The following is a 21,266-nucleotide window of genomic DNA, read 5'->3' on the forward strand; positions in this document are numbered from 1 at the left end:
ATGTCGTTTAAATCTTCAGGACCGGGCAAGTACTGGTATTCATTCATTCAACGGACAATTCAAAGAACTGATGTTAGCGACACAAAATGAAATTTTTCATAAAATAATTTAATCATAGATACAAATACAAACAAGGAATTATATTTGAAAAAAAAAGTGGTTAAAAAAGAATTCGAACCCATGGTAACGTGTTTCCAAGTCGGAGAGCTTACCACTACACCACGTGCCGTTGGTTCTCTAAATTGATTATTTTGATACATCTGGATATCTTCAGGACACAAATATTGCGTAAAATAACGAAAACGTCCGAAAATATTGGCGAAGATTAATGAGTGCCAGGTCAATAAGCCACGACATTGTTTTATTAACATGTAAATATTAGGAAAATGACGTCACATGACCTGTTTAATCCATCAAATGAGCAACTCTGCAAATTTTAACGATACGTTCTAGGCTAAAATTGTCTCTTTTTCGAGTGTAAAGATAGAAAAATCATGATATAAGCTATTTGCATAAATAACCCAAATTAACATTTGCCCATGAAGAGCAATTTCACAAGGAATAGAAATTTAAACAAATTTTCATGCATAAGCAGTACATTTTCTAAAGTTTCTAACCACTCACTCCCCTTATTTAAATATTTTACGTACGTTCTTACATGAAAGTTTGCACACAGACTTTAAATTCCTCATCAAATTCTAAACAAAATACATTTTGTATTTGGGTATTTGGGTATGCACTAACTTGACAGCTTGGTGATCCCATAATAACGGATGTTAGTCGAAACGTTTATCAATTTATTCTTAATACAAAATGTCATCCAAAGAAAAGGGCATTTTCCAGTATGCTACATTCTTTGATTCAGATATCTAAGTGTTTACTTATCTGTTTAGTTATATATTGTATGTTTCTTTTTTCTTCATTTATCGCATAATTCAAATCAATTTTACCTGATCCGATTGGATGAATTCTACCGCACGCGGCACCAACATTCGGATTTCTTTTCATTCTATCGACGAGTAACTTCAATGCTGCAGGCTGGAAGTCAACATCACCGTCCAGAGCAAGAACAAACGTGTTATCAGCAATTGTCTTTATGCGTTCTTTACCGCCTCCCAAAGAGAGAAGTTTGTGTGCAAGAAAATAATACATGTACATCACCTGAAAAAAAAGGTAAGGAAAACCATCATACATGTAGGGTGCTCAACAGTCTAATACTGCTAACTTGACCAGGCTAAAAATCAAATTTGAATGAGGTTTTATAGGTTTACATGTTTAAATATGATAAGGAATAAAAATGCTAAAGTTTTAACAAAAGTGAAATATGGCATTTTTATTGGCAGCGAAGCGTGTCCACAGATTTACCATACCACAAATGTACAGTCGATGTGTCTTATCCGGACAAGCTTAGTTCCATATCTTCCATAAATTTTACGTAATTAAAGTCTGTTTAACTTTCAGAAAGCTTCTGCGATTCAATTTTATCAAAAACTCCATTGCTTATTATTTGTCGTAATCTAAATTTAATATAAAAAAAGAGAAAAAAAAGCGTATGAAAATGAGCATGCTTGCTTTGATCACATGACCAAAACAATTCTTTATCACGTGACCAAAATAAATTATAAATAACCTACAAACCTACTTCAGCTCTATAATCGGTATTACAACTTGTAAACATTTTAAATAAAAACTCAGTTCCTGCTAGAAAATAAATCGAAATTTTATTATTATAACAACACCAAAGTACGGAATCCTGTTTCCGCCATCGACTTTTCGACTAGACAGATACGCGAAAACTTGAAAATAAGCATCTAATTTCAACTTTTCGTGCTATAAATTTACCGCGAAAAGTCGAAATCTTGAAGTTTTTGACCCGACAATTGTCGTGCAAACGTCAACTTTTCGACCTAGAATCAAGCGCGAAAAGTAGAAATTAAGAGAGCTAATTTCAACTTCTCGTGCTAAGATATGTCCTCGAAAAGTTGAAAAGTCGAAGTTTGTAACGCGACAATTGTCGTGCAAATGTCAACTTATCGACTGAATTTGTAGGGCGAAAAGTATAAATTTAAGTCTTAACTTCTACTTTTCGTGCCAGGTCTTTGGTCGATAATTTCGCGATATTTTCGCTTAAATTTCGACTTTTCGTTCTAGGGTTAGGACTAGGGTTACTTAGTTTAGGGTTAGGGTTAGGGTTAGTTAGTCCCAGAACGAAAAGTCGAAATTTAAGTGATAATATCGCGAAATTATCGGCCAAAGAACTGGCACGAAAGTAGAAGATAGGCCACTTAATTTCAACATTTCGCGCTAGATTATGGGTCGACAAGTTGATGTTTGCACGACAATTCTCGGGTCAAAAACTTCAAGATTTCTACTTTTCGTGTGACATCTTTGCGCGAGAAGTTGAAGTTAAGGCTTTTAAATTTCTACTTTTCGCGCTTGATTCTAGATCGAGAAGTTGACGTTTGCACGACAATTGTCGTGTTAAAAACTTCAAGTTTTTGACTTTTCGAGGTAAATTTTTAGCGCGAAAAGTTGAAATTAGATGCTTAATTTCAAGTTTTCGCGTATCTGTTTAGTCGAAAAGTCGATGGCGGAAACAGGATTCCGTACCAAAGAGTTTGTTTTGATCACATGATCAGAAAACATCTAACTATCACGGCGTGCGTTGTACTGAATGATCAAATTGCACCCGTGTGTCCGTCGAAGTTTGTAGCATAGAAATGGGTCTATTGAACATATATTGCATGAATCAACAGTAAAAGTGCTATCTTATTTATTTTTCATAGAGAAAGATACGATCCTTTCATAATATTTACGTAAATAATTTTTATTTGCACGACTTAGGAAAATATTTGCAGCCGTAACGGAGGGAGCGAAAATTTCGTACCTGTTTCCCGAAAATACGAATATATGCGCTTCAATTTGATCTAATTTTACATTCTGGCAGGTGTTTGTGACTGACATATCATTAAAGGGTATAATTACTTCAAAAGAAACATTATTTTAAACAAGTACGCCGTTTAATCGCCAGGAGATTTGCGGTGTTTTCGTCCCCAAATATTCACGTACTGGCGTACGATTTCTTCTCGGATAATTATACAATACCGGGCTTCGGAAGATTGCAAAGAAATTGAGACAATTCAAACTGAGTTTGGAAAATTTCAATTTTCAATATTTGCATTTTTAGCTATAAAATTCGTAAAAAGATCCCTTGGAAGCATAGAATGCAACCAAGAAGAATAATAGCAGACTTTGTTTGATTATGTCTGTTCATGAGAGGTAATGAAATGTGCAACACCTCTTACGCCCCCTAGCACCAGCTTAAGAGGAACTCTATTACACATATGTTGAATGGACTCATGATCCCAAAGGACAAGAAAATATAACAAAACACTAAAACATGCATGTTGTATTATGAGGCATATATTACATTAATCTACAGCTGAAAAATGACTGAATGCAACGTGAAGATCATGATGTGTGCTGATATTGGAGACAGAATTAGTTGTTTTGGTTGTTTTAAAATAGAATTAAAACACTTTAATTTCATTGTAAATATTCTTTTATGGTTGCTTTTAGTTTAATAACTATTCTGAAGTGTCTTTTATCTCTGTAATTTATGCATAACATATTCATAGCCTGGTGTTACCAAAATGAGATATCATTTGAAAAAAAAATTAAAAATCACCTGCCAAAGTCACAGGGGCCTGAACATGAAAACCCGTCTCTGGTCAATAACTTGAGAACCACTAGACCCAGAACGTAGAAACTTCATAGGATGATTGGACATGTAGAGTAGATGACCCCTATTGATTTTTGAATCACTTGATCAAACGTTAAGGCTACAGGAACCAGAACATGGAAAACAGTTTCCAACCAATAACTATAGAATCATTTGATCCAGAACCTTCAATAACGATGATAGAATTTACAGAGTAGATGACCTTTAATATTTCTTGGGTCACTTGACATAAGGGAAAGGTCACAGAGGCATGAAGATGGAAAAACACTGTCTGATTAATAACTTGAGAATCACATGTTGAAACTTCATAGGATGATTGGACATGCAGAGTAGATCTATGAACCCTGTTGATTTTGGACTCTCTCGATTAAAGAACAAGGTCACACTGGCCTGAACATGGTTTACTTGAGAACCACTTGACCCAGAATCTTGAAACTTCATAGGGTGATTGGAAATGCCAAGTAGATGATCCCTATTGCAGCGAACCATTGGTGTCTCTTTGTCTTTTGCTCATATCCTCTATTGACTTCTTGTCTATTACGACTATGCATTGGGGGAGGCATGGGCATCTTCTAGTTTGAAAATTAATTGCCCTCCTTCAAGGAGGAGGGGTATATTGTAAATATCATTGTTGGATGATGGATGTCGGTCGGTCTTTAGACCAGCCAGTTTCAGGATGATAACTGGAGAACGCTTGGGTCTAGGATCATGAATGTTGATCGGGAGATTTGTCATGACCAGCAGATGACCCCTACCGTATTGAGCTCAGTAGATCAAAGGTCAAGATCACATTGACAATAGAACTTTTTTGCCAGAAAACTAGATAATGCTTTGGTCTAAGATCACCATAATTATTGATTTAAGGCCAATACGTCAAATGTCAAGTGCGCAGTGACTAAATAATTTCTGTTCCTTATCAGTTACTTCATGCAAGTGTTCTACAAGCTCTTGTTATAACATCACATAATTAACAATTAGTCCATGGCCTTTGCTCACATTTACTGTTTCAGTAAAAGCAAAGTATTTTCCCACTGATTTGTTAGAAAAATGCTTATTATTAAAAAAAGATTTTGAGCAAGATTAACCAAACCTCACAAAATTTTCAATAAGCACATGAGCTTTGCTCATATATCGTTTCATCCCCTTTGACAGAGTAAAGGGATAGTTTTACCCCTTGATTTGGTAAAAAAAGGTTGGAAATGCTTATTTATCAAAAGTAGTTTGACTAGAATCACCAAACTAAAGCTAACTTTTCATGCCCATTACCAGAAGCTGTCAACCGCTGCCCACATCAGTCCTCTCAGTGCTTTGATTATCTATTGAGGCTGATCACTACCAAATAGAATGTAAGCCTCCGCAGGTCTAGTCACAAGTAGTCCAAATATAAACAGTACTAATCTTTTTTCGTTTCCTAGTGCATTTTCTCGACAGCAACGTGCTTACTTCTACCCTACCACGTTTCAGTATGTAGGGCCTATCACTTTGTATTCTATTGTTCCTATCGCATGCTGGGTAAAAATGGCGGCGTAAGAATTTAAAGTCTCGAAAAGAGAAATTGAAAGAAGCGAGAAGTAGTAAATTCAGCGGGTTGTATTTAACGAACTGTAGTTTTCTTATATAAAAGTTAACACCCTCTTTTCTTTTTATTTTTGTAAAGTAGCGATCTAGTTCTTTATGGGAATATAAGTCTCTGAAAATCTGATATGCTAGAAAATGTCGAAAAACCGTTATGAAGTAAGTGGATTTTATATGAAATAAAGAACAGCTGGATTTAGTGGTGTTCAGCTTTGACCTACTCATATAATTTTACCCATAATATAACGTGATCTTATAGGTATACACATTTTCAGGTAGAAACGTTAAATAATTCCAAAGAAGCAATAAAAAATCAGCTTGAAATGCGGGGATCTCTTTATCTCAAAAACAAGCACACGTACCTATACAGTTTATTTCACCAAATTATAGGACATATATCTATTTACGATTGTGAGAAGTTTCATTAAAATCTACAAGTGTTCGTTTAAACGATGTCATTAGTACAAAGGCTATGTGAAAGATAACTGACCGTATTATATTTTCAAAAGTTTGGTTGTTTTATTATAAATATACTTATCGCTGTTTTATGTTAATGTCTAAAATACCTGACTCCAACGTTTCCTGTGGCGTATTTTGGCTTTGTCCTTTAGATGGGCGATCATTTTATTTCCCCCGGGGAGCCTCCAGATCAGGCGCCCTCCATAGGGTGTGTCAATCTTCGTCGGCGGTGGGATTTTCATTCCAAACGCGTGTACAGAACTGAAATGATTAGAAATAATAATTAAAGAGAAATTCCTAATACATATCAAAGTTTGAGTACAATCCCTCTCTGTGAGTTTGATACTGAATTTCGATAAAATTGAGACTTCGCAATTGAGACAGATTTCATGATTTTTGCAGAATTTGCCTTGAAAATATCTGAAAAAAAGAAGCCAAGCAGTAAACAAAATATAACAGGGTGACTGGTGTTCTAGTTGTAACACGCTTGACTGTCCATTCAGAGGACCCAAGTTCCGAATCCCGTTCCAGACACTGGCATTTTCTACGATGTTCTGGAGTGTCTCCAACCCAACTAAAAGGCTATTACCGGTTCTGCCCGAGAAGACGGCTTGGCGTGTATCGGTACTACTACAGATACCCAAAGTATGTTAAATAAGTTGTCTGGGCTCTTTGCCGGACATTGCCTTACATATAACATTTCTCAGTGGGTTTTCTCTTGCTCTTTCCCTTACCTTTGAACGTGTGTACCATGGCTGCCTTTACAGGGAAAGCACCTTTGTACGTACTTACCATGCACGCCTGTCTCAGTATTTGAAGCACCTTTGACTGTGTAAATCATGCGCTATTTAAATCACCCCTATCTGATGTACCCACGTTTTGAGAATACAATATATTGTCTAAAGGTTAGGGTTAGGTTTTACATACATTCAATGTACAATCGATATAAATCATGATAGGATGTATGAAGAAAAATGATAAGTTGACTTGTACCTAATAGCCACGTCTATTGTTCGTATAAGTTGTTTTACATATCCGTTGGCCGTGGCCTCGTCTCCATTGTAATCAAAGGCATCGTCGAAAAATATATGCGCTGAAAATAACAATAAGAAAATGAAACTTCACACCATATATAATTAAGGTAGTTCTACACGTTCGGCTAAAAATGTTCAGTTTGTACAATATAAATAAAACCTGATTTATTTAACCTTTGAAAATACGGCAAATAAAAAAGGATAGTATCATGTATCTGAATGTTTTGCCAGACTAAGCGGTAAAATATGGCTCTTTTGCAAGTTCTTACAATGGGAGTCTGTGGGAAACTAACAATGGCTAACATAATTCTTGTCTACCTATGTCTTTTGACTCATCCCGGAAGGCCTGCCTTATCCGCTGATAAAACGTACGAAAACTATCATAATAAGCCTATACTATCATTAAAAGATAAAGATCAATTATGAAAATAATTTCTGTTTTTGTTAAATATTTTAGGCAATTGTTAAATGTTAATACATTCAGTGTAAATGTAAACTACCATATCAAAGTTGATACCTTCAAATTCGTAGTAATCAGGGTCTCTTATACCAAAAAACAACTGCAGGTTTCGTCTTGCACACTGGTCTTCATCCATTCTGAAATTTAAAATTAAAAAGAAAAGATATTTGACCATATTTCTTTGACAGTTTTATTAAAAGCTCGCAATGTGTTTTTCAATAAGCAAATTGATTTTATGAACATAAACTGTATTAATATCCTTGCACGTATCAAATGTAATAAGAATTTGTTCAGTAAAAATGCTTATCCTTTGTATGGCACTGAAAAGTGATTCAAAACTTTAAAACAATAAGGTTTATTCATTTCATATAAAGTATCCAAAAAACGGCAAATTCAAGATCAAACATTTGACATCATGCACACAGTAAACTGTAACTGTTTAATAATCCAAGATTTATACTTTTTCATATTTCCCAGGTCTTTGACTGAACATGTAGTAAAGTATTAACTGCCTTGGATATGGATTTTGACCTAAAGACTTTGAAGTCGCTCCTCTAAGCTCATTGTGTTCCGATCCATAGATCAAGTTATCTGCGTCTTATATATATGTAGCTAATGGAATACGAGACCATGTGGCATCTACATCCTTTTATCGCTGTTTTATCATATTTTCAACAATGTAAGAGTATATTACAAACGGTGTTTGTCGACATGTATATTATCTTTACAATATGTCATATCTGATTTTTTTTCCAATGGTCTTGGCTATTCTTCTGCTGACGGTACATTTTGTCACCTCTTTATTTTAAAGCTTACGACAACAGAGACCGCTTGGCAGTCCCGGCTATATTCGACCTTTTTTCTTATTTTCGCTTTATGTTATATCTGCTGATTTTCTCGTTTTGCGGACTACCCGCTGCTAGTACTGAATTTGCAATGCAAGCGGATTCGCTACCACTAGGCTACCGAGGCGATGGTAGGAAAACTTCTCCTTACCTGAACAATGACTTTAATATCTGCGTCATTTCATTTTCTGTTTCATGCCACATTGTTGCGCACAAATATATAAATGGTGTGTCAACGTTTCTTAGCGGACTCCATTCTTCGTTCCCAGGCTGCCATTCATCTAGATTATCAGGTATTGGTAGTTCAACAGGTTTTTCCTTAAATGTTTACAAAGTAAATTTTACAATAACATTGTAAAAATTTTAAAAATCATTTTTTCTAAACAAGTAAACTTATCAGCAATAGATGTGTATTTCATCCTCCCTGCAAATGCTTTTGCCACCCTCCTAATAAATGTGTGACGTCACGGCAAAAAAAGGCCTTTGGTGAGATGTCTTTGTTCAGTTTTAAACTTAATTTCTTTATTGAAGAGAAAAACCGAAGATATGAACATTTTTGTGTAAAGTCATCTGTTGAATGAGCTACATTAACGTCAAAAGAATATCATAGTAGGATACGGAAATGACGTCATAACGTGGATTTGCGAACATCATTACGTGTCCACTACCTAGAAACTCAGTTATAGTACCATCCGATAATTGCTGTTTTTGTTTTTAAGAATTCAGAGTAAAGTACAATGAAAAACTTTACATGATAATGTTTCTGCGCTTGAAATATCGCCTTGTTCGCAGAAATTGAATTTGGTTACAAAACATTAATTGCTTAACAGTAACGGATCAAAACTCTATTTAGATAGAACATAATCGCGTTTTATATAGAAATACCTTCTCATCAAGTCCTTTTGTGTCATCTTCATATTTTCTTCTGTTAAGGATCATCGACTGGTCCAACAATATTCCACAATACATAGGCTGTACGAACATTCTTTAGTGAATAAATGAGTGTATATCAGAAAGAATGTTTAAGGAAGTAAACGACAGGCTTACTAAGAAAATAGAATCTTAGAAATATGTACCGAAATACTTTAAAAGGGAACTGGTTTTCTTTTTCAGTTTGGAACAAGAGCTGTCACTATTGGTGACAAATGCCCCCGAAGCCTGCTCAAAAATGCTACAGTTGTATGCGCAAAAAATCACACATCGTTTTGGGACCTTGACCTTGATCTAAGCAGCCCGGGTCATAAGCATGACACACCTTCCCAATATGGTTAACATTTGTGTCAAACTATTTTAAAATCCCTTGATAAATGGCAGAGTTATGGACCAGACAAGAAACACCTTTGACTTCTAAGTGTGACCTTGACCTTGGAGCTAGGTGTCTGGTTCATTTGCATGACACCTCATCTCATTATAAGGAACATTTATGCCAAGTAATTTCAAAATCCCTTCCTCAATGGCAGAGTAATGGTCCGGACAAGAAACAGACCATGTTCACCTTTAACCTCTAAGTGTGACCTTGACCTTACAGCAAGGAGTCTGGATCTTGCACATGAAACGTCGTCTCATTATGGTCAAAATTCAAGCCAAGTTATTTCAAAATCCCTTGATGAATGGCAGAGTTATTGACCGGACACGAAACAGACCCTGTAAATCTTTGACTTCTAACTGTGACCTTGAACTTGGAGCTAGGGGTCTGTGTCTTGCGCATGACACGTCGTCTCATTATGATAAACATTTATGCCAAGTTATTTCAAAATCCCTTCATGGATGGCAGAGTTATGGACCGGACACGAAACAGGCTATGTTGACCTTTGACCTCTAAGTGTGACCTTGACCTTGAAGCTAGGGGTCTGGGTCTTGCACATGGCACGTCGTCTAACAATGGTGAACATTTATGCCAAGTTATTTCAAAATCCCTTTATGGATGGAAGAGTTACAGCCCGGACAAGAATTTACCGGACGCACACACGCACGACGGACGGACGGACAGTGCGATTTTAATATGCCCACCTCCGGGGGCATAAAAAAAGAACAACTTTAAAGCTGGAAATTTGAAACAAAGGCAAAATGCAGGGCGTTGCTGATTTACGCAATACCTGTCTTCCCGTTGCATTCTTTCTTTCGTCTGCCTCCAGATATAGCTGGATACCATGACAATAGCTACATATCCCAGAATGCTCCCGATTATGATTGACCAATCAAATTCGACATCACCAGACCACCTCGGAAATGGGAGGAAGCATGTGTCTGTCATCTTTAGTTCCTATATAAGTTTTACATATAATTTTGTTAATCGTATTTGCTACGTTTTAACAGGGTCATTTATAATAAAACATTCATTTTTTGAAAGTTACTTTATATATGATGCAAGCTGGTCTCGTCCCAATGAAGATAGAATTAAGATGTTCTAAACATTCACAGAATTCTATATATACAATGCATATAAGCAGCTCATTAGGGACGTTCAACTGCGCGAAAAAAAAACGCGTAAGAACACGAAAGAAATAAGCTTGCGTATGTTTTTAAAACTGTATGTAAGGTTTAAGTAAACATAATATGACTTTACAGGCCATATTCATCGGTACTTATAAAAGTATAAAAAAATACGAAATTCAACACGCTTTCGTTTACAAATTCAGTCAAGTTTCTCAACAAATTCATATATGTACGAACGAGAGACATTTTGTATTTTCTGTCGTTCTACCTACTTCATTGAGCTGCTAAATGTAGAAAAAAACTACATTTTGTAAGTTTAAAACGCTAATTCCTATGAACTTTGAATATACGTTATTGTAGGGTATCAATAATGCTTTTGAGAATCACATATTACACTATTATTTAGAAATGATTTCCGTTGACAGTACAGGCATTTTGACTGTGAAGAAAACATTATGCTCACCGTTTGAGAATACTCTCCAATCATGAAGGCGAGGGTGACTGGGGTAGACAGGATCAGTGGCACAGAAAAGCTTGGAATTTGCGCCAAAATTTTGTTTGCAGATACACAGCACCTGTAAGAGTAAACAAACATGTACAAAATTTTTTTTTTTTTTCACTTCATAATTTAAAAATGACAAACAGGCAAATTTATATAGACCATCTCAAGCATCTGATATACAATATAATGTGCATTAAAAACTGAAAAGGCAAATATAATTTAAAAAAAGTAAGAAAGGGATTGACTTGAAACTCGGAATATATGTAGATGGAGACAAGAAATTTATTCTAGCTTCAGTCATTTTTGCGTTGTTCCTCTTTTTCGCTTTTCCTTGTCTTGGTATTTTCTATATCATGTAGTATACTTCAACCAGATTTAAAATAGGAAAAGATGACTATTAGAGAAAGTGTTGTGCAAAAGAACCAGATCTGTAGTAAGATTTAAAACTGCCTTCCGGCTTCAATTTTAAATGGCGTTTGCTTGTTTAGACAGGTCAATAACACACGCTCGCATCCAGAATGGAAAATAGCCATCAAACTAATAATCACTTCTGGGGTGGGGGAGGAGGAGAGGTGCAGGCCCCTAAAATATCTATGTATATTTCAGAGTATGTTAAACGTGTATGCTAAATTTTTTAGTCAATTTCAAAACTAAAAAATATTCATGAGTACTGTAATAGTACACATGAGTACCGAGTATTTCAGAATATTAAACAAATACATGGGCGGAGAGGTGGCGAAATGGGGAGTGGGATGTGTGGGAGTGGGAGATATGGTTAGGGAAACCAAGATACAGACAGCAAGAAACACAACTGAAAGTAAAAAAAAAATACAAGGGCATCGAAGAAAGGGTCGGGGGTAGGTGTGGTGGATGTTGATGAGGGATGATAAGATACAATGATCAGAAAACTCAACCGAATGTAAAAAGATACATGGGTGGCCAGGTAAGGCGCTGATACGGGATGAGGACAAGGGGTACACAGACAAAATATCAAGAAACTGAAAGGACTGCTAAAAGCAATTACAAGGACGGTGAGCGGCATTGGAAAGTGGGGAGTGTGCACTGTGGTAAAAAGAAACTAAGATAAATTATCAAGAATCTGAACTAGAAGGGAAAACATATAGTGGCAGAGAAACCACAGCTGTAATAGATTCAGACTTAGGGTTCAGAAACCATTCCAAGGTTGTTCAAATTATTCTGATTCGCCGAAAAACATAGCCGCTACGGACCGCGGTCACTTTTCGTGGTAATTTAGTGGGAAAATTTAGTGGGAAAAATAATTTTAGTGGGAAACTACCAGTCTGATATCGCAATATGTTTTCACAAATCTTTGTTGGATGACCCTCTACCAAGATAATTCAGATTACTCCAGCATGGCCATCAGAGAGGGTGGTCACTTTTCCCTCTTCTCGTCAGATTTTGAATTTACTTCAGAATGAGTCCACTTGGTGCTATACCACCAAGATTTTTTCAACGTATTTCGATTAGTAAAAACATGAACAATAGAGTGGTCACTTTTCTTTAAACTTAAATTTTGGTAAATGTTTACTCCAAATGCACAATAGGGCAAGTTGTTATATAACATGTGTGTTATGGTTCTTGTAAAGCCTTTTGAAACCACCCCTCGGATGAATTTTTGTTTTAGTTTTTTACGCCACATACGCCTTGGTTTATCATAAAGAATATACCAAACTGTTCATAAAAAGTAGAAGAAACTTTCAAAACAGGTTATTCTCTTTTGAACAACACATTTTGTCCTACTAGTATATCACATACTGTAAAATCATTTAATTTCGTGGGCATGAAATTTCGTGGTTTTGGTCAAAACGGCAATTTCGTGGGGATATGAATTCGTGGATTTCAACTTTTCATCATAAAATGAGTGGGAATTTTGCATGTTCGTTGGGATTAAATTTCGTTGATTGACTCAACAACGAAATCCACGAAAATTAGTCCCCCACGAATATTCATGATTTCACAGTATTCTAAGACTGTTCATGTTCTATTTCGTAGAAGATATTTAGTTTCTTTTTCAAAAGTATTTTGTCATTACTTTTATAATTATTGTGTGTCTTACATATTTGTCTAGAAACTCCGGGAGTTAAAAGTGTTACAAACCATGTACATTTTTGAAAAATGCCAAAAATTCAAAATAAAAGTAAAAGTATAGCTGTCAAAATGACAAAAATCTGAAATGTTTCAAAAAATATAAAAGTTAACTATTTTTCATTTTCCGGAGTATCTAGATAAGTAAGACAAACAACAAAAACAAATTTAGAGAAAAAAATATGTTTGAAAAAAAGGATTTTGATAGTTTCTAGAAAATAGAATGTGGTCAGTCGAAGTACATGTTTTGTAAGACAAAATACATATTACCGAAGAAGGTGACCTTTATAGAAAGTATTTTCTACTTCTTCCAAACAAATCTGTATATAAATGTTGTGAATATTATGGGTCTGTCAGGTAAACATTCCCGAGGAGTGGTCTCAAACGCTTTACATGATCCTTAAATAGCAAAATACACATACCTGTAACAAAAGAAACTGGCCACAATATTCACTGCTGCTATGAACAGAGGTAAATACTTGGAGCACGTGCCAACAATCACATTGATCACGAGATTCGTGTGGCCAAATGAAGCAGACGACAACGTCGAATTGCTCGTGACGTCAAATATCGTCTGCAGGCAAGTGATACCGTCTGTGCAATCGACTCCGAAGATGACCACAACCATACATATTGTGATTACTATTTTCCATAAGTTGACAATTGTAGAAATTTTGGTCCGTCTGCTGCTAAGCTGGCGTTTGAGTTTCCTAAGACCAGTCGCAGTTAGGTCGCCCTGGGGAAAATGTGACACATAATTGTCATGGACCAAATTTCTTGTACGCGTTTTGAATTACAAAAACGAGCAAGTCCACGATATTACATTTTTCACCTTTGTAAGATGAAGCAATACATTTTACAAAATAGTATGTGATATTGCAGCCGTTGACGCAATGCACAAAAATTTAGCTCGTGTGAATCAACAGCTGAGACCGATGTATTCGAATCAAATTAACAATTTATATGACAAAAGTTAAGTCTAGACAATTGCTACAGCTGATAATCAAGCGAAACAGACTAAACAAGAAAACAAAAAACTTGATATTCTGGAAAATAAATTGAATAGTTTTGAAGTTTTTTTCCCCATACTTACCTGCGGAACAAAGTTTTCCCACCAATAAACAGACACAAATATTGGAGAGAGTACAGCAAAGATAGTAAGTCCCGGTTTGTCTTTCTGCCAGTCAGAATCCGATTTATACACATAATATGTCCAAAACGCCAAGGATACAAGGCTCGAACCTAAACCGCCAAATGTCAACACTCTTCTTATCAACCGCTCCGTGGATGTTTCCTCATAAACCTCGACATTTACACCTGTCAGGTATGGAAAATAACAGTTTTGGATTTAAAAAGCTTAGCTCACTACTATTTTACTTTTACTATAGCCGTGTTTCTCTGTTATGACGCGTATTTTTGCATATCTATATACTTATATTGGTCTATAAAAGGACACACAGAGCAATTATAAAACAACAACAAACAAGGAAATAAAGTATTGCAATAGTGACCAATCATCTTAAAAGAATCTCTTACTGACTGAAGGTGCGGATGGAAATATCGGGCTCGAGGGTAACTGTTTTGTAACGAGGCTCTGCCGAGTTACCGCGAAACAGTTACCCGAGAGCCAAATATTGATGGGCTTGCGCATCACATTGCTATAGGAAAACGAATTTTAAATCCCTTGATGGATTTTCAAAGTTATTGAGAGAACTAAAAGTTAAACTGTTACCTCTAAGTGTAGCCTTGACCTTTGAGATACAGGCCTTAGTTGTACGAGTGGTACGTTTTCTTTTTACTAAGAACATTTTCCATGGATGGCTGAGTCATTGAGCGGACACAAAACATACCATGTTCCTAAACCATGTTTTCCATGTGACCTTGGATTGGGTGTTGCATGTGACATGTCGTCTATATGTGGTTTAAGTTTTAAAATTGACACCTAACTTACCGAGCAGACACAAGATTACGGACGGACTGGCATATCGGCGAAAGGAAAAGTTTCGATACTATGCAAGGACATTTTAAATGTCCGAACAGATGTTACCTGAATACACGAGGTTGAGCAGAGTGGGTAAAATGGCAACATTCAAACAGAATAATGCCCCTGCCACAGGATCCATGTTTGGTAAGAGCACAAATATAAATAGACTCAGCCCAACGCTGTGGATTGTTTCTACAAGCAGAGCCTGAAAAATATAGATAAAGTAACAAGTTATAATGTATCAGGCATTCTGTAATAATTACATTCGCCCCATTCTTTTCCATTGAAACTTTTGATGTTCATTTCGTATTTATAAGACGTTACGCTCATTGTTGGCGTACATTAGCGTAACTGACGTTATCGTCGTTTTTAGCCGTTTAGACGTTAAAGGGATTACTTCGGGTGGTTGGACTACAGTTTTCATAAATCATGTCGTTTCGATATTTAAGGAAATATTTGATATAGATGTACTATATAATAATTATTCCATATAATTATTTATCAGACAGTGAATTATATTGCGGTATTCAGATACAGTTGTAATACATATACATTATTTAGTTTTCAAACGTAAGGTCGACGTTACATTAATTTCACAGCTGTGACATCTCGGCTAGATTTTGCAATTTTCATGTGTTAAATTTAATTCATATTCAACGTAAGACTTATGCATATCAATTTGCAGACAAATGTATGTACTTTCAGACTGTAGTCGCTGTTTTGTAAACAAATACATATTTCTTTAAATTTTTCGGCACGTAACAACTTCGTAATTTTATTTTTTGCATTTTTTGACACGTGTGACATCGCGGCTAGATTAAAGTATACATATATTAAACGCCATTATCAAAGTCAATATACGACAAAAACTTAGTAATTCAAAATTAGAATTTATGTACTTTTTGTCAAAATAAATATTATAGAAAGCATACAATAGTTAAAGAAAATACAGAAATTTTAACAAATCCTGTCGAGAGAAGACATTAAATCTTACGTTTTAAGTTGGATCTGTCTTTTGCTTCCTGTTTGTTACAGGAAGTATTGAACAGCAAATGACTGCAATGACGTAAAATATAGTTAACGTCACGTCACCGAGTCTTCTTATTTGACGGAAAAAAATAATTTTATGAATTTACCAAGCCGTTAAATAATGCGCATTGGTGAATTCTGTTACATCTTACATGACGTTTTAGTGTTGTTTTCTATGATTCTGTGTCGAATTAAATTTTTACTAATTGTTAAACGTAAATGCGATCATATTTACTCACAGGGAAACTGTTTTGCCTTTCTTGTGATATAAGAAGATAAACAACCATATTTCTAAAACGAATTTCATGAAACATTGAAGTGAACGAAACTGAAAAATTTCCGATGTTCGCCAACAACGTACGCAACGTCATGAACATCAAAAGGAAACGCGCGAAAGTTACGTCATCGCTATGGTGGCTGATTTCTGCCAGTGTCGTTCTGTCGTTCTGGCGCCCCCGCCATAACGAAAGAACGACGTTTTCCTCTTTTGGCGTTGTTTCGTTCCCTCGTTCTGGCGCCCCCGCCTAAACGATATAACGAAGAATGCAACGCGACAGAACGACAGAACGAAACAACGCCAAATGAGGAAAACGTCGTTCTTTCGTTATGGCGGGGGCGCCAGAACGACACTGGCAGAAATCAGCCACCATACATCGCTGCTTAGTGATAACCGACCGCTGTTTTGACAACGTCCGCGTATAGTCAAGGAGAACGTTCCTTAGATGACGTCGCAGTTATTCCGTGTGTTGAACATAATGGCCGGGAAGCTGATTTTAATGTTAAATGCTACAAAATATGTGCAATTTAAAATATTATCTTGTTTACAAATGGAAAGGAAAAGTAGTATAGTAATTGTTTGTGCGAAAACAGTATAACCCCATTTAACATTCAGTCCCCGGTCCGGATTGACCAATGCTGGACAATTAAAAAAAAGAAAAAAAAGATTTTAACAAATTATTGTTAAAACCTATAGTAAAATATGATTAAAGATAATTTTAAACACTTCCACCAAATATTTGCCAAAATCCTGCCAAGTGGCAGCAATGTGACAATGTCTGCCAACTTGGCAAACTTTTGGCAGAACGTTGACAAACATAAATTCAACCAATCAAAAACCTGCCATTTTTTTGCCAAGTGGCAGCAATGTGACAATGTCTGCCAACTTGGCAAACTTTTAGCAAACTTTTGGCAGATTATTTTTATTGATAAAATGTAAAGGTATTTAAACTTATTTTGAATTAGTAACTACATTATTAGTCTTTAAATAATTTTAAATACATTTGATATAGATGAGTTTACAGAATAAAATATATTGTTTGAAAGAAAAAAGATTTACTGATAATATAAATCCTCATTATGTTATAACAAAAAACGGGAGAAAAATGATAAAGGCTACTTGTTCATCTTGTGGAAAAATAAAATCAAAGTTTGTTAAAAGTACAGGGGGTAATTTAGATATTCACAAAGCAATGTTACCTTTATTACCTAAGAAAGGTTTAACACTTCCAGGATATAATTATTGTGGACCAGGAAATCCCCTAGATAATGGACCCCCTGTCAATGAACTGGATGCAGTATGTATGGACCATGATTTTTGCTATGACAGTGGTGTAAAAAAGGGTACATGTGATAAGCAAATGCTTTCCAATTTAAATAAAACTAAATCAAAAACATTTGGAGAAAAGATTGCAAAACATTTAGTTGTGAAACCTATAATTAAAACGAAATACACACTTGGGTTGGGACAAAAACAAAAGTCAAAAAACGGGAAAAGGGGGTAGAGTATACCCCCGGAATCACATGGAGCGATGAATTAGCAGAAGAATTACACAAACCAATTAAAAGAAAATTTAGGAAACGAAGAGTGATAGTTAATGATATTGATGATACTTGGTCTGCCGATTTAGTTGACATGCAAGCTTTTTCAAAATATAATAAAGGAGTAAAGTACTTGTTAACCGTTATTGATATATTTAGTAAATATGCTTGGGTTATTCCATTAAAGAATAAAACTGGAGAATCTGTTACTGAAGCATTTGAAAAAATAATTTTAGAAGGACGATTACCAGTAAATTTATGGGTAGATGAAGGAAAAGAATTTTATAATAAAAAGTTTGAATCATTTTTGAATAAAAATAAGATTAATATGTATCATACATTTAATGAAGGAAAGGCTGTAGTAATAGAAAGATTTAATAGAAGTTTAAAAAGAATAATGTGGAAATATTTTACAGCAAATAATACTTATACTTATTTAGATAATTTGCAGGATATGGTTGATAAATATAACAAAACAAAACATTCTAGTATAAAAATGGCACCAACCGAAGCTAGTAAAAAATTAAATAAAGGTACTGTTTACTTTAATTTATATGGTGATTTAAAGATACCAAAAAGTAAAACAAAATTTAAAATTGGTGATCGAGTTCGCTTAAGCAAACTTAAAAGACATTTTGAAAAAGGATATACACCAAACTGGACAGAGGAAATATTTATAATTTATAAAATTAATAATACAAATCCCAGAACATACACTATTAAAGATTTAAATGATGAAATAATTCAAGGTTCATTTTATGAACAAGAACTTTTACCTACTACACAAGAAAGTTTTAGAATAGAAAAAGTTATTAGACGAGACTATAAGAAAAAAACAAGCTTTAGTAAAATGGAAAGGTTATAGTGAAAAATTTAATAGTTGGGTACCATTTAGTGAATTGAAAGAAATTTAATTTAAAATATATATTATATAAATGGTCCATAAAAATTTAATTTCTAATAATGGAATAGAAACAATAGATCAGTTAATCATTCACTTAACTAAACTAGCTGCTGCTTACAGAAAAAGTTATAAATTTTGTGGGAGAGTAAGTACCGGATTATATATTACAGCAGGTGTCTTTGGTTGTTCAGCTGCATTAGCACTTGTTCCAGCTATTCCTATATTTGTAGCAGTTGCTGGCGCTGTTCCATCAGTAATTACCATATTTACTAACAGACTAAAACTTGACGACAAGAAATTTATTTTAAAAGCACATCATCACAAAATAAAACAACTTATAACAAAAGCACGGATTGGAAAAGTAAATAAAGAAGAAGAGAAACAAGTTATTCAGGATATTTTTACAATACTATTAGAAATGCAGAAAGAAAAAAAATATTCAATGCCTTTTGAAACGTATATGAAGGAATTTAAACTTAACGGATATAAAAGTAAAAAAGAAGAAGAGCTGTATTAAATTTTACGTGTGTTTTTAGAGATTTTTTTCTATAAGTATATTATATATAGATGGTTAATAGAAAGGTAGATAGAATGATTATGCCAAAATTATCTAGCACTTTAGGAGAAATAATGAATCCAGACAAAAATTCATATAAGAAAGTTCTTAAAAGAAGAAATGTTATTAAATCAAAACTTGATCAAATAGTTAGCGATGAATATAAAAATCATGTTATTGATAAATTACAAAATGTTATAGATCCTTATCTTCGTAAAAGAACTTTATTTGAATGGGACTGTGGTTGTCTATTAACTGAAGAAGAAAATGCTGTACCCTCGAGTACTAAAACCTCTAGTTTTAAAAAGTTATGTGATTGTCCCAAACCAAATAATATTCGAAACAATCCTAAAAAAGTTATTGTAACCGACTGTGATACTAATGAAGAAAAAACATATAAAAGCAATTATGCAGCTTCTAAAGACCTTGGTATTAATTCTGGGTTAATAACAATGTGCTGCAAAGGAGAAAACCGAGTAAAATGTGGAATATCAAAAACTAATGGAAAAAGATATAAATTTAAATATTTTAATTCTTCTTAAAGATAATTTAAAACTTTATTTATTTTATTATTTTTTAATTATTTTTTTAATCCTTTTTTGCTTAACGAATTTTATTTTCTAAATATAATATATAGATGGAAATCGAGAGATCTACAAAACAATATTATAAGAAATTTGAAATTAAAATTACATACAGACAAGATCCAAAGAATCAATTATATTTAACTATAAACGACTCTTATGAAATACTTAAATCTGAACTTAAAACTTTAAAAGGTATAAAAATAAACGTTGTTTTAAAAATAACTTTTGCAAAAATGGATAAAACTGATACAATATATAAATCAGCTTATTTTCAATCAAAGGCTTTAGAAATTATTAACACAAACGAAATAAAAAAAACTTTACATCAAGCTTTTGATGAAATAATAAATAGAATTGGTAATTGGATTTCTGAAGGAAGTGGCTGGAGAATAGAGTCAGTTGATGCTCATTATATAAATAGATATAAGTATAGTCCGTTGGCTGCTTCAAGTTATTTAGAATTACCAAAACCATTACAAAATTCAATGAAAGGATTAATAAATATAAAGAATGATGATAACGAATGTTTTAGATGGTGTCATTTAGCTTACAAATTTCCTGTTAAAGAAAACCCTCATAGAGTTTCAAAATACAAAAAACATATAAACGATCTTGATTATACTGGAATTAAATTTCCTGTTACATTAAATCAAATACCTAAAATAGAAGTTTTAAATGAAATATCATTTAATATATTTGGTTATGAAGAAAATAGTATTTATCCATTGTACATATCAAAATATCAATACGAAGAACACTGTGACATGTTGCTAATTACTAATGATAAAATAAATGATATAAAATAAATGATAAAATAAATGATAAAATAACTGATGATGACTGTAAGAGGGTTAAAGCCACTGTAGTCCAACATTATGTTTGGATAAAAGACTTTAATAGATTAATGAATAACAAAACAAAAAATACAAACAAGAAACATTTTTGTAAAAGTTGCTTACAACATTTTACTCAAGAAAGAATATTAAATGAACATATTCCAAATTGTTTAGCTATTAATGGTACCCAAGGTGTAAAAATGCCAAAAGAGGGAAGTAAAGTACAATTTAAAAATTATCATAAAGGTTTAGCAGTACCTTTTGTAATTTATGCTGATTTTGAATCAATAACTAAAAAAGTTTTAACTGCTTTACCATCAACTGAATCTTCATTTACTGAACCATATCAAAATCATATAGATTGTGGTTACGGCTATAAAGTTGTTTGTTGTT

General features: G+C 34.0%; 1 protein-coding gene across 2 annotated transcripts in view; it reads right to left on the reverse strand.

Annotated features, from left to right (window-relative positions):
• The window catches only part of LOC123539313 (chitin synthase chs-2-like), a 70,255-nt gene that overhangs the window by 26,906 nt on the left and 22,083 nt on the right, over positions 1–21,266 (reverse strand). For both annotated transcript variants that reach the window (XM_053530492.1, XM_053530491.1), the window contains exons 5-15: positions 15,207–15,348; positions 14,253–14,476; positions 13,582–13,895; positions 11,015–11,126; positions 10,212–10,378; positions 9,001–9,100; positions 8,267–8,433; positions 7,328–7,407; positions 6,770–6,869; positions 5,884–6,037; positions 951–1,161 (exon numbers count right to left, since the gene is read on the reverse strand). In XM_053530492.1, coding sequence (XP_053386467.1) covers positions 951–1,161; positions 5,884–6,037; positions 6,770–6,869; positions 7,328–7,407; positions 8,267–8,433; positions 9,001–9,100; positions 10,212–10,378; positions 11,015–11,126; positions 13,582–13,895; positions 14,253–14,476; positions 15,207–15,348 — 1,771 coding nt within the window. The remainder of the gene's footprint in view (positions 1–950; positions 1,162–5,883; positions 6,038–6,769; positions 6,870–7,327; positions 7,408–8,266; positions 8,434–9,000; positions 9,101–10,211; positions 10,379–11,014; positions 11,127–13,581; positions 13,896–14,252; positions 14,477–15,206; positions 15,349–21,266) is intronic.

This window comes from Mercenaria mercenaria, chromosome 18 (assembly GCF_021730395.1).
Source record: "Mercenaria mercenaria strain notata chromosome 18, MADL_Memer_1, whole genome shotgun sequence".
Classification (NCBI taxonomy): Eukaryota; Metazoa; Mollusca; class Bivalvia; order Venerida; family Veneridae; genus Mercenaria; species Mercenaria mercenaria.